Below are 20486 nucleotides of genomic sequence, written 5' to 3'. Positions count from 1 at the left end.
TAAACTTAAAAGCAGTATTGTTTTTATTGTATTCTTGCTCACTTGTAATTAGCTTAAAATAAGAAGATCCGGTGCGCTGGTTTAGTTTTTTTGTGAGATTTGTGCATTTAAAATTGTGAGTAGGTACAAATATTGGCCATTGTGGCGGCCATATTGGGATTCTTACGAGCTTGTCCTTTAAGTTTATTTTAAGTAGAAAACAAGGCTTGGAGTTTAATACAGCAGGGTTGATACACGTTGATCTTTGATTGTTTAACCCTTTATAAGGCCGAAAAAACTAGAAGAGTTGTCAACGCATACTATTATGGAAATGATTATATACATGATTACATGTACAAAACAATTTTTGTTTGAAAGAAAATCTCAAAAATCTAGGTGGCAATATAGTTGCCACTGCCCGTTTAGGCCACCAGCGCTGGTGGCAATATTCTTGCCACTGCCCGTTTAGGGTACTTTTCTTCTTTTGAGTTCGACAAAAAGCCGGAAAAGAGATTTTAAAGTGGTAATCCACTTAACCCATAATATAAACTGCGTAGTTCAGCTAATGTCAACACATAATTTGATTATTTCTTAAAATATTTACGAAATCTATAATTTTACAATAAGTTTGAGCTAATTTTCTTCACGCAGTCAAATTTAGCCATTTTTGAGACTACAAATGGCTTCCAAATTGTTGTTAAAGCTTTGTTTAGTACCAAAAAAATACCATGCGTTGTTAGTAATCCCAATTTTGCGTAAACCAAAAAAAAAGTTCGAAATAAATTGTTGTATAACAGAAAAAATACAAACAGTAGGTGGCAATATAGTTGCCACTGCCTTATAAAGGGTTAGACGTAGTCACGACAGAAAAAGCTTTCTATTTTACCGAAATCATTTCCGAGAAATCTTTTCCTCGATAAATTTCCTGGAATCGCTGCATCCTTTTTTTCATATCACTGAATGTTTCCGGTGAATTGTTTTCTGAGGAACGGTTAATTCTGGGAAGTTATTTTCGGATGATGTTATCTAATCGTTAGAATATGACATTTTGAGCGCTACACAGTTGTACAATCTACCCAACGCACGACACGATACTTAGACAGTGGTCGCATTACTAATTCAAAAAAGAAAGATCTATCTAGACTTCTTGTCATTCATTTATCAAGGCTCAACGTATGGCTATCTTTGTTTTTTTTTAATTTTTAGTTTCTTACTGAAACTCCGCCTACGTATACCTGTTTTTTTAATTAAAAAAAATGTTATTTATTGAAAATTTATACAAACGAGCACCTTTTTTTCAAATTTTTGGAACTTTAGGTTGATAGGCACCTCAAATCAATTTCAAAGAGATTGACGAAATACGTATATGTCTTAGGATGCAAACACATTTTGAAATTAAACGGAACAATATTTAACTCGATTTTCTTATTACTTTTTACTGATTTTTGAAATTAGCTTTCGGGTACTAATACTAAATATTATGAAAACATGGATTTCGGCTCAGTTTTGAATGTAGATCCAGAATATCCAGTTATCCTTGATACCGCTGGAAACCTTACAGTGCAATATTTTTTGTCTGGGTGGCTGAATCTGAATCCGGTCTCAAATTTGCTACAGCATGTCACAACTTTGAGATACACCTCAACTTATATGGCAAAATATGTATGCGAAATTTTTACTTGGATGCCCATGAATTAGCAAATATCCGCTAACGATTTCACCGTGAAGCTGCGGTTTAGAGATGTCATCAGTTTGGTGCAATCTTCTTCGGTTTGGCAAACGATGACCATATAGTCCATCACATACACGACCAGCGACCGGATACGTAAACTGATTACCTTGTTGTCGTATGTACAAACACGGATTGTGTGAAACGTAGCTGCTTCAGGACGCCATCCGCCATCCAATTAATAGTTCCATACATGTCCTGCTTGCTTGAGAGCGTACAGACTATTCTGCAGCAAACATACGTAGCTCTTGTCACCAACTTCGTAGCCGGGCGGTTAGATGGATCGTCTAGATCGATTTTGACGAGGTGTTCGCCCCGGTGAAGTGTGACATGCAATGTTTAGCGTTTAGGGCATTGCAGACGTCAAGACCGTCTTCAGTCCTCAACGGCGATCTGGACGAGACGATCTATATACGACAACCGCCCGGCTACGAGGTTGGTGTCAAGAGCTCCGTGTGTTTACTGCAGAAAAGTCTACACGCACTCAAGCAAGCGGCACTTGTATGGAACGTAAACTAGTATGATGTCTTTTGTATGCCTTTAGTTGTTCGCCGGATAAGCGTCTCTTCTTCTACGTTTGCGTTGTCATTGCTGTCGATTAGTATGGTACAAACATCAAATTCTCGCTCCAGTCGACTTTTTTGTTTCCATTTAGGTCCCATATGAACTGTGCAAAATTTCAGCGCAATCGGTGAAACTATAATTTAGCGCAAGCGGTTCAAAGTTTTCATAGGATTTACTATGGGAAAAGTTACATTTTCAAATAAAAAATCCCAGAAGTCGCCCCTTGTCTCCTTAATTAAAATCAATCAACGTTTCTTGTAGAAAAATCATTTATGAAACTTTCCTTCGAAGACCGCAAAACGATTTGATGCTTGTGGAAAAAGTTATTGATTGTTTTGTTTTATTAGCAGCACTGTAGCTGCTGCCTTGGCTGCTGCTGTTTCTGGGGGTGGTGATGCCTCCCGCCACCCCATGCAACAACGGCAGTACACGCTTAAACTGCTACACTCATCGCATGAGTAACAGTTACTCACTGTGGAGCATCGCTGCAAATCCGGGAGAATGTGTGAAAATTATGTGTACGTCTTACTCACGCCGTGAGCTGATGGCCAGTTACACATTTTTGAGCTCCTGGCTTGTGTTGACGAACGCTTCGAAAAGCGAGCGTTTGTCAATTAGAAAAATAAAAAGAATCATTTTGCTGTCACAGTCCTGCTAACAGTAAGTAATTTAAATAAAAATTAATACAACTAAGTAATTATATATAGTTTTAACACAATCAGGTAAATAAATGCATCGTTGAGTGTCTTTGGGGGAAGAAGAAATCACCGGAAAGCACCCGTTTCGGAACCGGCAGGAATGAGCGTCTCGGCGTTGGTCCCCTTATTAGTGTAATACTAGCTGTCCTGGCAAACGTCGTACTGCCTGCCTACTGTTTTTGACAAAAAGCTCCATAGAGACGTGTCCCGCAAAGTCATCTGTATGGGAGCCCCCCGTCCAGAGACCGGAGAGGTCTCACACCAAGCTCAGAACCTTCCCCGGCCCCAACAATACCCATATACGAAATTTCACACCGATCGGTTCAGTAGTTTCCGAATGCATAACGATCAGACAGACAAAAATTCATCTTCATATATATATATAGATACATAGATAGGTATTATAAATATATAAATATGTAATATAATAATAACATTAAATATACCGCATTTAGTTCACTACTGGACTGCGAACTGCGACATTATAAGTGCGAAAACGTAAATAAAAGTGCGCGATTGCATCAAATCAGGATGATGTCTTCGGCGCACTATTTCTTCAATCTATGGAGAACAAGTGCTCTGAAGACACCGAGTTGATTTGATGCAATCGCGCACTTTTATTAGCGTTTTCGCACTCGTAAAAACTAGTGCGATAGTCCAGTGGTGAACTAAATGCGCTATATCAAGTTAAATTTAATTTACCGAAAAAAACATTTTGAAAAAAAACAGATTTAGTCAAATGAGTAACTATCACACATTTTCAGAGCAAGCGAAGCATACGCATTTATGTGTAACGGTTACTCATTCTTCCGGAATGGTGACGAAACCACGTATGTGGCAACCCTAATCCCACCTAATGCATCTGACAGGAACCAACATCTATCGTGTATCCACAATGGAATCCTTTGTGGATACACAAATGTTTGCATACAAGATGTTGGATTCTTAAACATGGCGGCCTCGCATCCTGGTGGACGAAACGCTTCAATGTGTGAAGCTTACTCATGCTGCTTTGGCTCTCAAGCACTTGCTCAAAAATGAGTAAGGCCCCCTTTGCTCACTTTAGGAGTGCCATGGGATGAATATAAATTTGAGTAGATCTTGCTCATTAATGAGTGGACCGACTTCTGCGTGTAGCAGTGCTGCTGATAAAACAAAACAAAAAGCCGTTCGTTGGATCATTAATCGGTAATAGATCAATAACTTTTTCCACAAGCATCCAATCGTTTTGCGGTCTTCGAAGGAAAGTTTCATAAATGATTTTTCTACAAGAAACGTTGATCGATTTTAATTAAGGAGACAAGGGGCGACCTCTGGGATTTTTTGTTTGAAAGTGTAACTTTTCCCATAGTAAATCCTATTCAAACTTTGAACCGCTTGCGCTAAATTATAGTTTCACCGATTGCACTGAAATTTTGTACAGTTCCTATGGGACCTAAATGACATCTAAAAAGTCGACTGGAGCGAGAATTTATTGTACGTGCAGTTGAAACCCGGAATTTTCGACTAGCGAAGTTGGATTTTTCTCCAAATCCGTGCGTCGGACCTAACTTCGGAAGTGGTGCGCTGTATAGCAAACCTGGTTCGCTATACAGCGCACCACTTCCGAAGTTAGGTCCGACGCACGGATTTGGAGAAAAATCCAACTTCGCTAGTCGAAAATTCCGGGTTTCAACTGCACGTACAATATTTGTTCCATACAAGCGTGTCCCATACTACTGTCGATGTCGAGTACATGTTTACACGGTGACGTAGGACGTAGAATGAAGAATCGGACTCGTACTCCTCTTGAATCGATGCATCATCATCGTCGGATTCGCTTTCCCTCAGCTGGTTGTGAAAGCACTGAATAGTATTCCACCATGGTCGCTCACGGTGACCGCTTTGTCGATGAAGCGAAACGCCTTGCGGCCGTCCGAGTAGTCGATGAACGTCAGCTTTCCGCTTCCGGTGTCATCTTGTTTCGCTCCTCATGTGACAAGTGAATGAACGCAGTGCACCCGAAAATGTGTAATCGTCCATAATCCGGTTTCTTCAGAAACAAGAGCTCGAATGTGCAGTGTCTACCTACACTGAACGGAAACCCCCGCCCAAGATCGACTGAGAGGTGATACGATCGCGCCCCTGAACGACAATCGGTCGGAAACCGTATGGTCCACCGACCGAATGATGTCATCCTAAAACCGGATGACAGTGATATGCAAATGGAATGTCGACCACATGGTCGAGCACCCACAGTATTTTGCCCTGACTGTGTTAAACGGATCAATGACGCAGTGAACCTTATTAGTCTCCGAGATAATCGGCTACTTTTCTTAAGTCTCAAGTCCGAAGTTTATTAAAAGTGGGAATATATACAGTTTTATGGAAGGAATTTATACAGGTAAACCTTCATCACGCAAAATGTGCTTCTGCTGTGCTGAGTCGAAGATTTAAAAAAAGGACTGGAAGTAGCGCTTATTCATTCGAAAGATTCTTGGGGTTCTGATACAAAATATTAAACTATTTTATGATGAGCAACAAGATTCTCTCAGAACTGCTGCCTTGATACGTAAAACGTTGAAATGCTACCCAATCACAGAGTTTATCAGACTACTTTTTCAAATGCAATCAGACAAGAGGTCTTAGATCTAACGCTGTGCAATTGACCAATCCAAAAGCCTCTGTGGTAGTGATTTGTGTTCAAACTTCCCGTGTATAAAAAACTGTAAGAACTTTGGAAACATCTTTTGTTCTCCCGTATATGGATAGGCTTGTGATAGGTTTCGTGAGATAAAATTTGGAGAACTCAATGCTGCAATCTTTGACAAGATCACAAACGTGTCAGATGAGACTTCTCTATCTGATCATAAACACATAATCTTCGAGGAGCGGAGAAGATTATTCTAGTATCGCATTTGAAAATCCCAGGAATCCCAGGAAGACAATGAGATCAATATGTGTAATTGTTGAATTCACATTCATTTACAATGGGAGAAACCTGGGGGTTGCGAATAGAATCAAAATGCTTGTCAAGATATCTCCATGCACCGCTGTCAAAATATCTCCGTCGAACTGTCACAGCTCCAACAGCTACTGTTTTTTTTGCGATTCCACCAAACAGAAAAAGTATTGCAACAAGATTTTTTAGAACAAGTCAAACAAGACATGACAAAGTGCAGTGGATCACGAGGAAATCGAGGAAAATTCTAAAAAATGTTATGAGTACATTGTAGTTAATTTTGCAACGACAAAACATTGAAATTCTCACCCCAAATTGAAAATGGATAAACTTTGAACACGATAACAATATTGGAGTTAAGGGGGATTGATCATGTTTACCTTTTTCGAACAGCGTCGCGACGGCGTGTTTAACAATTGCGCCGAGGATGGTGGCGGCATGAAAATTAAGCGCTGGTGTGTGTTTTCAAACCAAGCGTCAAAAGTGTGGTGGTGTGCGTTAGTTAGCTTGAAAAATAAAACTGTTCCTATAGTGGTAATCACGTTCAAATGTATGCGTGCCTTTTTTGTAGATGTAGTTGTGAAACTGCGAGGAAAATATTTGCACTCTTACCCCGGACGTTAGTTTTATCATTATTTACCCGTTTTATCCAATTCGATTGGGTAATATTTGCATATGCAATCTGAATAGCCTTTCAATCGGCGTGCACTTTTGTGTGAGGAAAAATTTGCGCTAGTGTTCGTGTGTTGAAATGTCACTTATCTCTATTCGCAGTCCCCAGAGAGAAACCATCGATTCAACACAAAAGTAAGATTCATTTTCTCAAAAGGTACATAGAAGTATCATAAATTTCTTTAAGTTGTCCCACTATGTATACAATCGTCTTCTACTAGAGACGTGCCATGGTGGAACTGGATCGCATTAGAAAATGTTCTTGTAAAATGTTTAATAACACGAAACAAACGGAAGCTTGGACGCAGTACAAGAAAGCCCTGTCTGAATACAACAATGAAATCAGGCCACACATTTCAATAGGTCCTATCTGCATTTGAGAGGCTCTCTTTGTTCACTTTCTCTTTCAATTATTGCGAAGTAATGGTACACTTTCCAACTATTTTTGCAGTACAATACAAATCAAAAGACGATTGATATGACCATCATTCAATGCAAGGAGACAATCATAATACAAATAAACAGCTGAGATATTAACGAAAGAGAGGGAAACCAAAGAGAGCCTCTCTTCGGCAGATAGGAACTTTTTGACATGTTTGGCTTGAAATACGAAAATCTAAAAGAAAATCTTGGGTGCTGACATGTGAAAACATAAACAGTACTCCTGTAGTCGCAAGACTACAAAAAAACGCTTGCAAAAGACCATGTAAATTGATTGGGAAATCTGAAACGTGACAATGGAGCTTATATCAGTTTAGTTTGGATTAAATGATGGAAACTCATTTTTCAGGTTCGGTTTTAAGTGAGTATTCCAATGATACTATATCTCTGGTAGGTGAAGGAAGTCCTTATATGAACTCCATAGTACAATAAACACCGCCTTAGATTTAGCTGATGAAATCTTCACGAAGGCCCGAGTGGAAAATGGAATTCGATCTCTTCAGCCTTATAATAAATCTGCACGAGTTGATGGGGTATTTCCAGCACTGATTCAAAACAGAGAAGCGGTGTTGGTTCCATCACTAATTGAGATGGTGAGAACAAGTTTGAGATTGAATTACGTTCCCCATCAAAATGGAGACTTGCAAAAGTTATCTTTATAGCAAAAAAAAAGTGGAAGCGAGACAAGACGCACTGGAAAGCATATAGGCCAATTAGTCTTTCTTCAGTTTTGTTGAAGACTATGGAAAAGGTTTTGAAGGATTTTATCAATTCTTTTTACATAACAGAGCATCCCCTATCTGACTTCCAGTTTGTCTATCAACGGTTACGGCACTTCATTCGCTGGTAACAAAGGTGGAAAAAACGTTTTCAGCAAAATAAATAGCTCTCTGCGCCTTTTTACACATAGAAGGAGCGTTTGGTAATGCCTCCTATTTATTTGTGAAGCGTGCTATGGAGAATAAAAAAAAGTTTCGAAGCTGTGGGCTTTGCAGACGATATAGCCATTAAATACAGAGGAAAGTATGTCGAAACTGTTTGGGAGAGAATGCGTATGTCAAGTACAAGACACTGAAGACGACCTTACAGTTGAGGTCGAAACACGTATCTGTCAAAGGATGCAAATTCTTAGTGGAATTAAAAAGAACAGTACTTAACCCGATTTTCTTTTTACCTACCCGTGGAGTTTTTTGAAAAAGTTCCTGTCAATTTTTTCAAGTCGCTTCTGATAGAACTAAAAACATAAGGGGAAATTCTTCAGAAGTTGCTCCAGATTATTTTAACTAGTTTTGCCAGACACTCTTGTAGCCGCTCTGTGTAATAAATGTGAAAATCAGCATTGTTAAGTAGATTTCTGATTATTTGTAGCTCGGAATTGTTTCAAGGAATATAAAAAAAATCTGGAAAAATCATGAAACTTAATTTTTATAAAATGGTATAGATTTTTTTATTTATTCTTCCTAATTTACAGCTCTTTTGTCCACTAGGGCACTGCGTGAGCGATTCCAATTGGAAGCTGTACTTACACTTTGTACAGCGCCTAAATGTATTCTATTCTAATTCTACTATATCGAACTGGTTGCCATTGCGCTGCTTTCACTTTCTACCCTATCATGGTAGAACGATGAGCACGTGGATGTTGATGTGTGGCTGTTGGTTATTCCTTTTTCCGCCGATGTCCATATATCCGGGTCCGTTTGAGCCATGGGCTCAGAAAAGGGTCAGTGTCGGCTGCTCTCAGGGGAAAAAAGCAACTGACGAAACTGGCGGGGTTGGGATCGAACCCACGACCATCTGCTTATGAAGCAAACATGTGACCAATTGCGCCACGGGCCCCGGCTAAAGTTGTGTAGATATCCTGTTAATAATCCCACACCATATGACAAGAGTTCAATTTTGTTTACTTGTAGTAAATGCCCTTCTATCCAGAAATATTTTTGTATGATTTATTTTGAAGTTCTAGAACAGTAGAATCAGGAACACTGGAGTAGAATATGCAATAACATTGGTAAATTTCTAATACGCATCCAGCAGTATACCTATTCCAGTTTTGCGTATTCTGCAGAGTCATATTCAAACACTTAACGGAAACCGTGAAACGGATATTTTGTAACTATAATATCGTAGTTAGTATGGTTGACACCTTTATACCTGATTCAGGTACTTTGAACAACTTTACCAATTATATTTGTAACGTTTTCTAATCCCTTAGCATATTTCAGTTCTACGCATAGTTGACCCATGTATTGTCATCATTCACATCATTGCTAGAATCACGTGACATACCCAGTGTAACGTTACTAACAACACATTATCATGTCGACATGGAATCGTGAATGTTTTGCTCGTCTAATTTGTACTTGTGATCGTTAAGTTTTAACCATAGCAAGATATTTCGTTCTGAAACCTTCTCCGAGACATATTCGTAGATGCATGCCGTTGAATAACTCAAAAACTAAAGCAGAATTCTTATCTTTCCTCCAATTGCACGCGTCCGAACAGGGTACGGCTACCGACTTGGTAGTGCAAATTGTCCTGATTGCCGAATCCATGCGTCTACAGGCAATGATGGCCACCTACGGTATTCAGACCCAAACTCCTCACGAGGTACATAATACTCAGTTGAATCTCAAGGGTTGTTTAGGATAATTGAATGTTATCGTGATTACCTCAATTCAGGTTGAACCCGTGCAGATCTGGTCCTCAACCCAGCTGATAAACGTGTACCAACAGTTGGGAGTGAACGACAAAATTGGTCTCACTGGACGACCTCCGCGTCCCGTCGGATCTCTGGGAACCAGTAAGGTAGGGTGAAAAACTACGATTTATAAGATTCATTAGACTTTGGACAATACTCTACCTTTGCAGGTTTACCGTATTTGCGGAATGACCGTGTTGTGCTACCCGCTGATCTTCGAAGTGTCAGACTTTTACCTATACCGAGATATGGCGTTGCTGATCGATGACATCAAAACTGAACTGCAGTTCGTGGGCAAGTATTGGCGCCTGTCGGGAAGGCCCACGGTCTGTTTGTTGATCCGAGAAGAGCATATGCGTGATCCCCAGTTCAAGGAGATGATCGATTTGCTTGCCATGTTGAAGAAGGGCTATTGCGACGGAATGAAGGTTCGCATCGGTCGTCTGCAGAATCTCATCTCAAGCTCCTGTATCGAACATTTGGACTTCATGTCCCAATCGGATCTTCCCGATGCAACTGAGAGTGCGTTTGCACAGATCCACCATGACTACATCGGGTATCAGAGCTTGACGGATGTTCCTCGGGCTCAGTCCTATCGCGAGAAGAAGATTATTGCTCACGATTATCAGAACCGATCGACCCCGGATATCATTGAAGCGTTGAGAAATACCGAATCTATCTTCTTGCAGTGTCAACTCCTCGGAATAATTTTGCTTCGTGAAGGTGCTAACTACGAGATTACCGGAGATACAGTTCATGCTCGTCTAACTGACCTATATTATCGCGCTGGTACGCTTCGTTACTGGCGAGCTGTTCGCTATTGTAGTTCCTTGCTTCGACACATCGTCGACTCCATTTCACCTTTCATCACTACCGTGCTGGTAAACGGAAAGCAAATTACGGTGGGCGTAATCGGACAGCGGGAAACAGTGTTCGACAAACCAATGACTCCGTCGGAGATCCAGAACGTGATGTATTCCACGGTGCAACCATACGATGTGATCCACGCTGTACTGCAGCAAGAAGTGGTGCTCTACTGTGGTCGTTTGATCGCTACCAATCCGGATATTTTCAAGGGTATTCTTAAGATCCGTGTCGGCTGGGTGCTGGAAGCTATGAAGCTATACCTAACCATGACGGGCGATGAAGATGCAGATATTGAAAATCTGTCGCCGTTCTCGATCCGGAAACTGCTGCTGCGGGTTTTGACCGTTAGTTTGTGGGCAGCTGATGATAGGTAAGTGCTTCCAAGATTATTTGAGTTCTGCTGACTATGAATCATATTGTTCATACAGTTTCAGCGCATTGCAACGCCGTCAACTGGAGGGCTGTCTCTTCCGCGTCCCGCCATCGCTGTACAATCACGTATGGGATGTCCTCGAGCGAACACCTCTCGGTATCACCGTTCAAGGCCACCAACTTCCCGCTTTGGCCACTCTGACCAACAAAAGCCGTAGCGAGTTCTCGTTCGCTCTGCAGGTGGAGGAGATGTTGAACAAAATCAATCAACCGGAAAGGCGTCAGATTGTGGTCGAGCTGTTGGTCATCGTGGCCACCATTCTGCGGCGGAACCCAGAGCTGCGGTTCAACCAGATTTTGGACTTGGACTTACTGTTGGAGGATTCGTTCAGCATGTACTGCAAGGACAACGATTTGCCGCTGACCAAGGACATTTCGCCGCTGTTTTCGCTGTCTCAGAATCAGACCACCGGCTATTTGGCCCGGGCAGCGGTCAACAGTGTGCTGCAGAGGTGCGCCCTCGCTACGGAGGACTTTGCCGAGGACGTTGAAGACCACTGCCGGATGCAGTAGGGTAGCGACATTCAACTCTTATTCTTATGTTTTACAATCAGGTGCTTTGCGGCACATCTCCTTGTGTTAGCCGGATTTCAGTTAAAAATTATACACGGATTTTAGTGTTTTGTTGTTAGTCGATTAAGCTATGCTACTTTTGTAGAATTGTAGTGGAAATTGTTCGATTAAATTCCAAAGACTTTTTATGAACATTTTTCGAACCCTGATTTGGCCATGTGTACATCATATTTTATACCAAGTAGAGATTTAAGCTTTTAAGATTTAGGATTATAATATTGTTAGGCCGGAAAAGTAAGCCTAGATGCCAGTAAAACTGTTTTCAATCGCAATGATAATTAATAAAAAAGTATATTGGAACAAATTAAAAGTGTTTTGATGTGTCCTTATCCGATGATCCATTTATCTGGAGACTTTCAAAACATTTGCAAGTTTTTGGGCCAACCCTAAGGTATCTTTCTGTCCCGCCTTTATTATTAAATGGGCACAGGTCAAGGCGATGGCCGGCAATCGATGGAGATCTTGCAATTCGGCCCTCTGCATCACCATCCTCAATCCTGTTATCGAGCGCAAGCCATTTCAGGCCATTTCAGACCGCGATTAAGTAGGTATGGTAAGTGGGGGCAGGATGGGTCACCTAAGAAATGGATCCCTATAACATTCTGTATATAAATCGCATTTCTCTGTTTTCTACCACGACTTCCAGATACACTAGTCAGCTATGATATAAGGGTATAGAAAGGTCATAAAGTTTGAAACCTGCTTCTTGACAAACAATTGTCAAAACATGACCCATCTTGCCCCACCTCATTTCTACGGGGGCAAGATGGGTCAGCTATCAGAAGTTCGATTTTTCTCCAAAAAAAATTGTACTTCTATTTTTACTCTATACATCTAAGCTTCACATACGTACAGATTACATGAAAGAAGTGTTGAAACATATCGGTAGATTATTCTCAGAACTAGAATATTTTTGTTCAGGTAACCATAAAAAAACTTTGAAAACCTATATTTTTTGTTGAAAAATATTAAAAATATGTTCACAAATTTTCAGCGCTCTAGTCGCTTCGATAATGTAGGTCACATAATAGCCTTTCTATGAAAAATAAAACATTTTCAAAAACTATGCAAACATACCGAAAAATTAGGGTGACCCATCTTGCCCCGTCTACACATTACACGTAGTTATATGGAATGTATAGCATAAGGAGTATAACGAAAAAATATTTTATTTTTTTCTGCGTAAGGAAGAATTTTCAAAACAATATATCACTTTTTTGTGTATCCACGTCGTTCATCTAGGAAAATTATAGAAAGATTCAAAAAACAAATAGTACGATTGAAAACGGTACTGACCCATCTTGCCCCCTGACCCATCTTGCCCCCACATACCATACTAGCGATGTGAACCTTTCCCTGACACAGACTTCAAGTTATAGAACTCTAATGATGAAACCCGAATCAGGATGCCCGATTAGGATTAGTTTTCCTAGACAAAATCAAGCTATTAACACAGCAGCAAAGACTGTAAACTAAAAGGCAAATTGTCAACTAAAATACATTTCCAGGATGACTGATGGATCCAAACCAATAAATGAAACCTCGCCATCCTGTGATTGGAAGGTGTTATTCCAACTGGATAACAGGGCACATTTATGTTCTGTGTTGTGCTGCGTTGCGTCAACTTGTGATGTCTCTTATTTGTGCATTTGTAAGGTTCTATATGTCGTGATATATTAACATATATCCTACTATAATAATTTATTTTCTTTTATTTTTGTAACATGGCGCCCCACGTTGGGTGTTAGGTGTTATTCTTCAGTTCGTTTCTTGAACTTTTCAATTGGAACTCTCGAATTAACCCTTTATAAGGCCGAGAAAACTAGAAAAGTTTTCAACGCATACTATTATGGAAATAATTATATACATGATAATATGTACAAAACAATTTTTGTTTGAAAGAAACTATCAAAATTCTAGGTGGCAATATAGTTGCCACTGCCCGTTTACCCCAATAGCAATTTTTTGAGGTGGCAATATAGTTGCCACTGCCCGTTTAGGCCACCAGCGCTGGTGGCAATATTCTTGCCACTGCCCGTTTAGGGTACTTTTCTTCTTTTGATTTCGACAAAAAGCCGGAGAGATTTTAGAGTGGATTAGGGCTTAACCCATAAAAGAAGTTGGAAATAATGTTTTTTTTCTTTTTTTTTCATAGTGATTACGGCGGTAGCACACTGTGCTTATGTTCTAACACCGCACCCTTTCCCTACGTTTGCTTCTATGAGCCTCTATTTTTGTTTCAACACACAGAAGTACGTAGGCATATCGTGGCCCAAGTCGACACTGTTTTGGCCTGCGTTGAACAAAAATATTTTTAATAAAAGTTTCCCCTTTTTTCTTTTTGTCAATTGTTTTTTTTTTTTTGTAGTATGGTCCATGTATTTAGTTAGGTTCTTGTCAATTTGTCAGTTATTCGAAGTAGATCTCCAATATGTAGTCAATAAGTCAATTAAGTCATTCTGATCTGTTCTATCATAGCAGCTTTAGTCTTTGCTTTATTGAAGTGTAGTTTTATTGGAAATATGCTGAATATCGTTATTAAAAAGAGACGGCTGGAACTGTGTCCAGCTAGTTGTTCCGTCATGCACATACGTCATGTCATAATAATGCCTAGGAGATTAACGAAAACACGTGTGTTCGGTCAGATGTCCATTGCGTAGAAAGTCAAGGAAAATAGGTTTCTTTATTGTCAGTTGTTATGTAAGCCTCGCTTGAAGCACTTCCCGTGAGAACCCTGTCATCTGTACACCAACTAATCCGTATCTTCGTACACAGCTAAATACTATACTGTCAACCGGCGAAAAGCCTATTAAAAAAAATGAATAATAATGCTGTCTAGCGCGTTGTTTTCTATCGGCCACTACTTTAGTCTAGTCCCAACTGCAAGCTTTTTTCCAATCTTATCGTCAATTGTCTTCTAGATACCCCACGCAATTGATGAGTAGTGAGTTCAATGCAGAGATCCCCCCCCCTCATACTCCTAAATTGTGGTAGGCCCCCGCTAAACCTGCAAACCAGACCCACCCCCAGCCAAAAGCTCTAGCAGATGTGGACAAACCGGTGCTCAACGTGCTCTCCCATCGTGGCAACATCAAATATGTGGACTGTACAACAATAGTAGTTTTAATGAAATGAATACTAAGAATTTAGGCCGACACTCAAAGTGACGAACTTTACAGTGCTAGTTGATTAAATACTATAATGTATACTGACTATACTTTGTGTAAATGTACCTTAGAGTGCAATCAAATGATCAAACAATCATTAACCGCTTGCGCACGAGGATGCGCAAGCGTACGCGCAACTGCGCGATGAATATTATATAAACAATAAACAGAGCCTGGTTGTTCTATTCTGAAAACAGTACCCAAACGATAAACAAGTTATTTAGTTAAAACACGAAGAAACTTCCTAAGTGATTAATTCGGTCTTACTAGTGTAAAGTCGGTAATTAGTAGAGTCCTCTCAGCTGCTGGCTAAATCGGTCCCGGATCTTAAAATTCAATATACTATTGGAGTAGGTAGGCAGTAAAACGAACTACTCTGTGCAGTGGTAGAAACAGAAGTGAAAATTTTATTTAAATTTAAATCTAGGCTACTACGATTGGCGTTCGGTCTGAACGCCTGCTATAATTATATTATTCTAACACTCCTCCTCGGGCAGATCCGGACGGATTCCTATTGCCAATCGTAATCTCTCCAGACGAACCCGTTGCAGTGGCTTCGTCATCAAATCGGCCAACATTGTTTCCTTCGGACAGTACTGCAGTCTAATTTCATCTTTTTCTTGCAGGTCCCGTACAAAGAAGAACTTCGTGTCGATGTGTTTGCTACGTCGTTCGATGCGATCACTTTCGACCAGTTTGATACAACTTTGATTGTCCTCGAACACGGAGACCGATTCCTTCGTTGCTTCACCGATCTCCTCCAGCAGCCGTTTGGTCCAGACTAACTCCTGACACCCTTCAGCGAGTGCCACGAACTCAGCTTCGGTCGAACTCAACGCAACGCACGTTTGCTTCCTTGAGCACCACGAGATTGGTCCTCCACCGAACCGAAGAATCATGCCGGAATTCAATTTCCTATCTCGAGCATTACCGGCCCAGTCTGCGTCAACGAACATTTGCAAACCTTCACTGGAGGCTCCGAGCTGCAGCTTATGGTTGCTGGTGGCATTCAAGTAGCGCAGAATCCTCTTGGCCTCGGTCCAGTCTTGCGCATTCGGGCAGCTGGATTTTTGCGCCAGAATGGACACGCTCACGGAAATGTCGGGCCGCGTATGTACAGCTACATACAGGAGACCACCAATCAAGCTCATGTAGTCGTGGTTGTTCGGCAGCTGATCCATCTCCTCCTTCTTCTGTAGGTAGCTCGGATCGAGCGGCACCTTCGAGGGTTTCGCCTGCTCCATGCCAAACCGTTCCACTATCGTGTGGATATACGATTCCTGGTTGAGGTTGAACCCGGATGCGCTTCTCTCGACTTGCACGCCAAGAAAGTGAGGTCCGCTACGGGAAACTGTTGTTGAAGCATCTTCAAGATGGACTGGAATTCTTTCGCCGTCTGCGTTACGATGATCATGTCATCAACGTATATCAGAATGTATGCTACCGAACCATTCGTACGTCGCACGTACAAACACGGATCCGATTCGGTCGGCTGGAATCCCATGGACTTGAAAACAGCATCCACATTACGGTTCCATACGCGCGCTGACTGTTTCAGGCCGTACAGACTCCTCCTCAATCGGCAAACCGTCTTCTCGTCCCCGACGTGGTATCCTTCGGGTTGGCGCATGTACACGGTTTCTTCAAGCACACCGTTCAAATACGCCGTTTTGACGTCGACGTGCCTTACGATGGACCCTTTCCGGCTGGCAACGGTCAGCAGTGTCCGAAACGTCGTCTGCTTTGCGACCGGTGCGAAGACCTCGTCGTAGTCCGTCCCGTAGCGCTGCAAAAAGCCTTGAGCGACGATCCTCGCTTTGTGACGTACTACGTTGCCGTTCTCGTCCTGCTTGGTCTTGAATAGCCATTTGCAGCCGACAGCCTTCTTGTCAGCCGGAAGCTGCACCAACTCCCACGTGTCGTTGTCGATCAGCGCCCGAAACTCCTCGTCCATGGCGGATTGCCATCGAGACGCGTCGCCGCTTCGCAGCGCCTCCGTTCGCGTTTGGGGATCACCCGACTTCCTCGCCGAATGTTTGCTGGCCTTCAGTCCTTGTTGCAGACTGCTCCGACCGGCTTGGTCAGACTGTCCTGTAGGAGGGGGAAACGGATAGCCTTTGTTCGGAAATACATAATCGTGGTACTTGCCTGGAATTGCGCGCTCCCGACCGCTGCGCCTCAACACCTGTGACTCCGGTGGATATGAAGATTGTCGCGGTGGGAGCGCCGTAATTGTCACGTCACCCTCAGCACCATCTGAATATTCGCCTGCGCTTGATTCTGCTTGCGAATAGAAATCTTCATCGGATCCAGATGCCTCGTCATCGGGAATATCTTCAACTGTGGGCCGCGGTGGATCAGCTGGTGGATTCGCTTCTATCGGACTGACGTCGAAGTCCAGATTAACGAACGTTCGCACTCGAGTTGGATTGCTCTCCATGGCGACTGGTTGCGCCCGCGTCCCGGATTGAGACAGTTCGTCCATGAACACTACGTCACGGCTCTTGAAGACGTCCTTCTTCACTGGGTCGTAAAGGCGGTAGGCTTTGGTCAGCTCGTCGAAACCGACCAGAATGCACTCCTTCGATTTCGCGTCCCACTTCTTCCGCTTTTGCTTGGGAACGTGTGCCATCGTCTTCGTACCGAAAACTCTCACATGGGAAAGATCGGGCTTCCTTCCGCTCCAGGCTTCCTCTGGTGTCAATTCGTGACCTTTGGTGGGGGACCGATTGATCACGTACGTCGCAGCTGCCACCGCTTCCGCCCAAAAAGACTTCGGTAGTTTCGCCTCGAATAGCATGCACCTTGCACGCTCGACGACGGTTCGATTGACACGCTCGGCTAACCCATTTTGCTCCGGTGTGTACTCGGTTGACTTTTGGTAGATGATGCCAGCCTCGGCAAGACGCTTCTGCAACGATTTATTACAGTATTCCTTACCGTTATCGCTCCTGATGACCTTCAGCTTGGCTCCGGTCTGCTTTTCCGCTAGGGCGCGAAACTGGTCGAATGCTTGTAGCACCTCAGCTTCGGATTTCGTCTCCAGGAAGTAGACGAATATGCGCCGCGTCCAATCGTCCACAAACGACACGTAGTACCGGCTTCCACCTAACGAGGTTTCTTCCATTGGTCCGCAAATGTCCGTGTGGACAAGCTCCACTACGCCGGTGGCACGATGACCGCCGCTTGAAAATGGGAGTCGAGTTTGCTTACCCATGACGCACACCGTGCAGTTTTCCATCGCTGACTCCTTGAATTCGATCCCGGATGCAAGACCGTTCTTCAGAAACTTCAGACTTCGGACGTTGAGGTGTCCCATTCTCCGATGCCAGACGTCCAAGTTGACTGGCGTAGCTGCGAGCGACAGAGCGGTTTGCTCCTCGGACTCTTCAAAACGAAATAGGCCATTCGTCACATCGTGGGTACCGGTTGCGATGACGTCACCAGCGGGGTCGATTACCTTCACGCCACGATTGCAAAATTGCACCACGTGACCTCGTCGCACGATTTGGCTCACCGACAGCAAATTGTTCGACATCGTTGGGATGAACTTGACGTTGTGCACGTCTATCGGTGGATTTTCCGGGCAACATTTCGGAAAAAGCTTGACGGTGCCGGTCGCAGCAATCTCCATCACACCTTTATCCGCTGCCATGACAACGCCGCTCGCCGGCCTTGGGTCGACCAGCATACTGCGATTCATGGTGAAGTGGTCCGACGCGCCCGAATCGAAAACCCAACCGTCGTTGCTATGGCAACCAGTTGTGTTCAGCACCGTGCAAAATGCCGATCCTTTCCTCGTCTTGCTTCTTACCTGGCATTCCCTCGCAATGTGCCCGTACTTGTGGCAACGTTTGCACTTCGGACCTTTCGACTGCGCAGCTGACCGGGTTTCGGGTACGCCTTGCTTCGGTTTCGCTGGAAATGGCTTTCTTCCAACGAACGCCGTCTTGTCCGATGAGAATTGCACTTCCTGGAGCAGCTTCGTCTTGATGCTGTCGCCGGTGATGGGGGTGCCGGAATTTTCCAGCGCCATTATCATTGGCTTGTACTCCTCCGGAAGGCCAGCCAGTAGAAGGGAACCAATCCACTCTTCGGAAATTTCGAAACCAACGCCTCGAAGGTTATGAGCGGTGGAAATGATTTCCGTTACATACGTGTCCACGTTGCCGCACGCCGAAAGCGTCGTCGTGATGAGCTTCCTGAGTAACGCCACCCGGCGCGTCAGGCCGGTGTCTTCGAACGCTGCCTCAAGCTTCGCCCAAACCTCACGGGCCGTTTTCGCGTCCTTCACGTGCACGTAGTTGATGGGATCCAACAGGAGAATAATCTTCGCACGTGCTCTTCTGCATTTCCTCTCGTCGACCGCCGGTAGCGTCCCATCCGCGTCGGGAATCGGCTTGACTGCTTCCCACAGCTCCTCCAGCTCCAGATACGTTTCCACCGCAAACTTCCACGTGGGCCAATTTTCGCGGCCGCTCAGCCGCTCGATGGGGGGAAGGCTTGAAAGGTTCTGGATCTGTTGCGGGGCTTGCGGAACCCGTTCCGCCCGGTGGTCACCAGCTCCGAGAGACATTTTCTAAACTGCTTCTGGAATCTTCTTTTGAAAAAATACTTGGGCCAATAACCTATTGGAGTAGGTAGGCAGTAAAACGAACTACTCTGTGCAGTGGTAGAAACAGAAGTGAAAATTTTATTTAAATTTAAATCTAGGCTACTACGATTGGCGTTCGGTCTGAACGCCTGCTATAATTATATTATTCTAACAAATACACGAAAGATGGGTAACAACAAATGTGCACAAACAGATGCATAACAATATGCATGTAAAAAAAGGCCGCAACTATCCATGGTGAATTTAAAATAATGATAACGTAAATATAATGGAACAGACTCACCGAATTTAGCTCCAAAATGCCCCCTAGACGACGGTATTGTTCACTCTATGTAGCCACGCGTTGTACAAAATGAACCTGAAATGACAAGAAAACAGTGGGCCGCCAAACTCCACAAAATGGCGGCCCGCAAATTTTAGTATTCTGTTTATAGCATTGTTGAGCATCATAGAGAGCATAATTTATATTCAGTTGTAAATATAGTTTCTTGTTACTATGCTAAGAAATAGAGAGATTCAAAAGTTTTTTTTTCTACCTGCAGCAGCGAACTTCTTGAGTGAACAGCATTCAACATCTAAAATTTAGATTCTAAATTGTTCGTTTACTAATGCGATTTTCTTATCACCCTGCCATGTCTTAACTAGATGATATAAGTAATGCAGAGACATCCCACATGCACTCTTGCATTACATAATAAGGTTAGACCCTGCTGCAATCAATGTCGTTATGCTATCCACTCCTGAGTTTATAGTGTCTATAAAAATAATTTCGAAGAAGTGAAAAAGAATAGTACGAATCTACTTGTTAATAAAATGCTGCTACTATTACTATTACTACTACTCCTACTACTACTACTAACTACTACTACTAATACTACTATCAAAAGTGCAATGAGTGATCGTTGGTTTCCCAGTCTTGTTAGTAGTTAGAGGGTTAGTATAGACTGGTAATAAGCCCTGTCGGTCCCCCCCAGCACTGCGCGTACCTAATCAACTGTTGTTAGATCATGCGACAGCGATTAAGCGTATGCTGGAGGCATGACAAATCAAGCGTTTAAATTAAAGTCAATAAAGCAATGGTATGATTATTCAGATTCTATTTTAGTTTAA

General features: G+C 42.8%; 2 protein-coding genes across 7 annotated transcripts in view; one reads left to right on the top strand and one right to left on the bottom strand.

Annotated features, from left to right (window-relative positions):
- LOC109402506 (probable phosphorylase b kinase regulatory subunit beta) overlaps nt 1-11941 on the top strand; it is a 28759-nt gene extending 16818 nt beyond the window's left edge. For all 6 annotated transcript variants that reach the window (XM_062849419.1, XM_062849417.1, XM_062849415.1 and 3 more), the window contains 4 exons: nt 9527-9631; nt 9704-9829; nt 9893-10959; nt 11018-11941. In XM_062849419.1, coding sequence (XP_062705403.1) covers nt 9527-9631; nt 9704-9829; nt 9893-10959; nt 11018-11534 — 1815 coding nt within the window. In that variant the 3' untranslated portion in view covers nt 11535-11941. The remainder of the gene's footprint in view (nt 1-9526; nt 9632-9703; nt 9830-9892; nt 10960-11017) is intronic.
- A 3296-nt stretch (nt 11942-15237) lies between these two features.
- Nucleotides 15238-16005, bottom strand: LOC134286011 (uncharacterized). The gene has a single exon (XM_062847572.1). It carries the CDS (start codon nt 16003-16005, stop codon nt 15238-15240), a length of 768 nt encoding a protein of 255 aa, XP_062703556.1.
- Between the last annotated feature and the right edge of the window lie 4481 nt (nt 16006-20486).

Source organism: Aedes albopictus, chromosome 2 (assembly GCF_035046485.1).
Source record: "Aedes albopictus strain Foshan chromosome 2, AalbF5, whole genome shotgun sequence".
In the NCBI taxonomy this organism is placed as follows: domain Eukaryota; kingdom Metazoa; phylum Arthropoda; class Insecta; order Diptera; family Culicidae; genus Aedes; species Aedes albopictus.
Note: the sequence above shows the minus strand (reverse complement) of the source record. Positions and strands in the feature narration are given on the sequence as shown.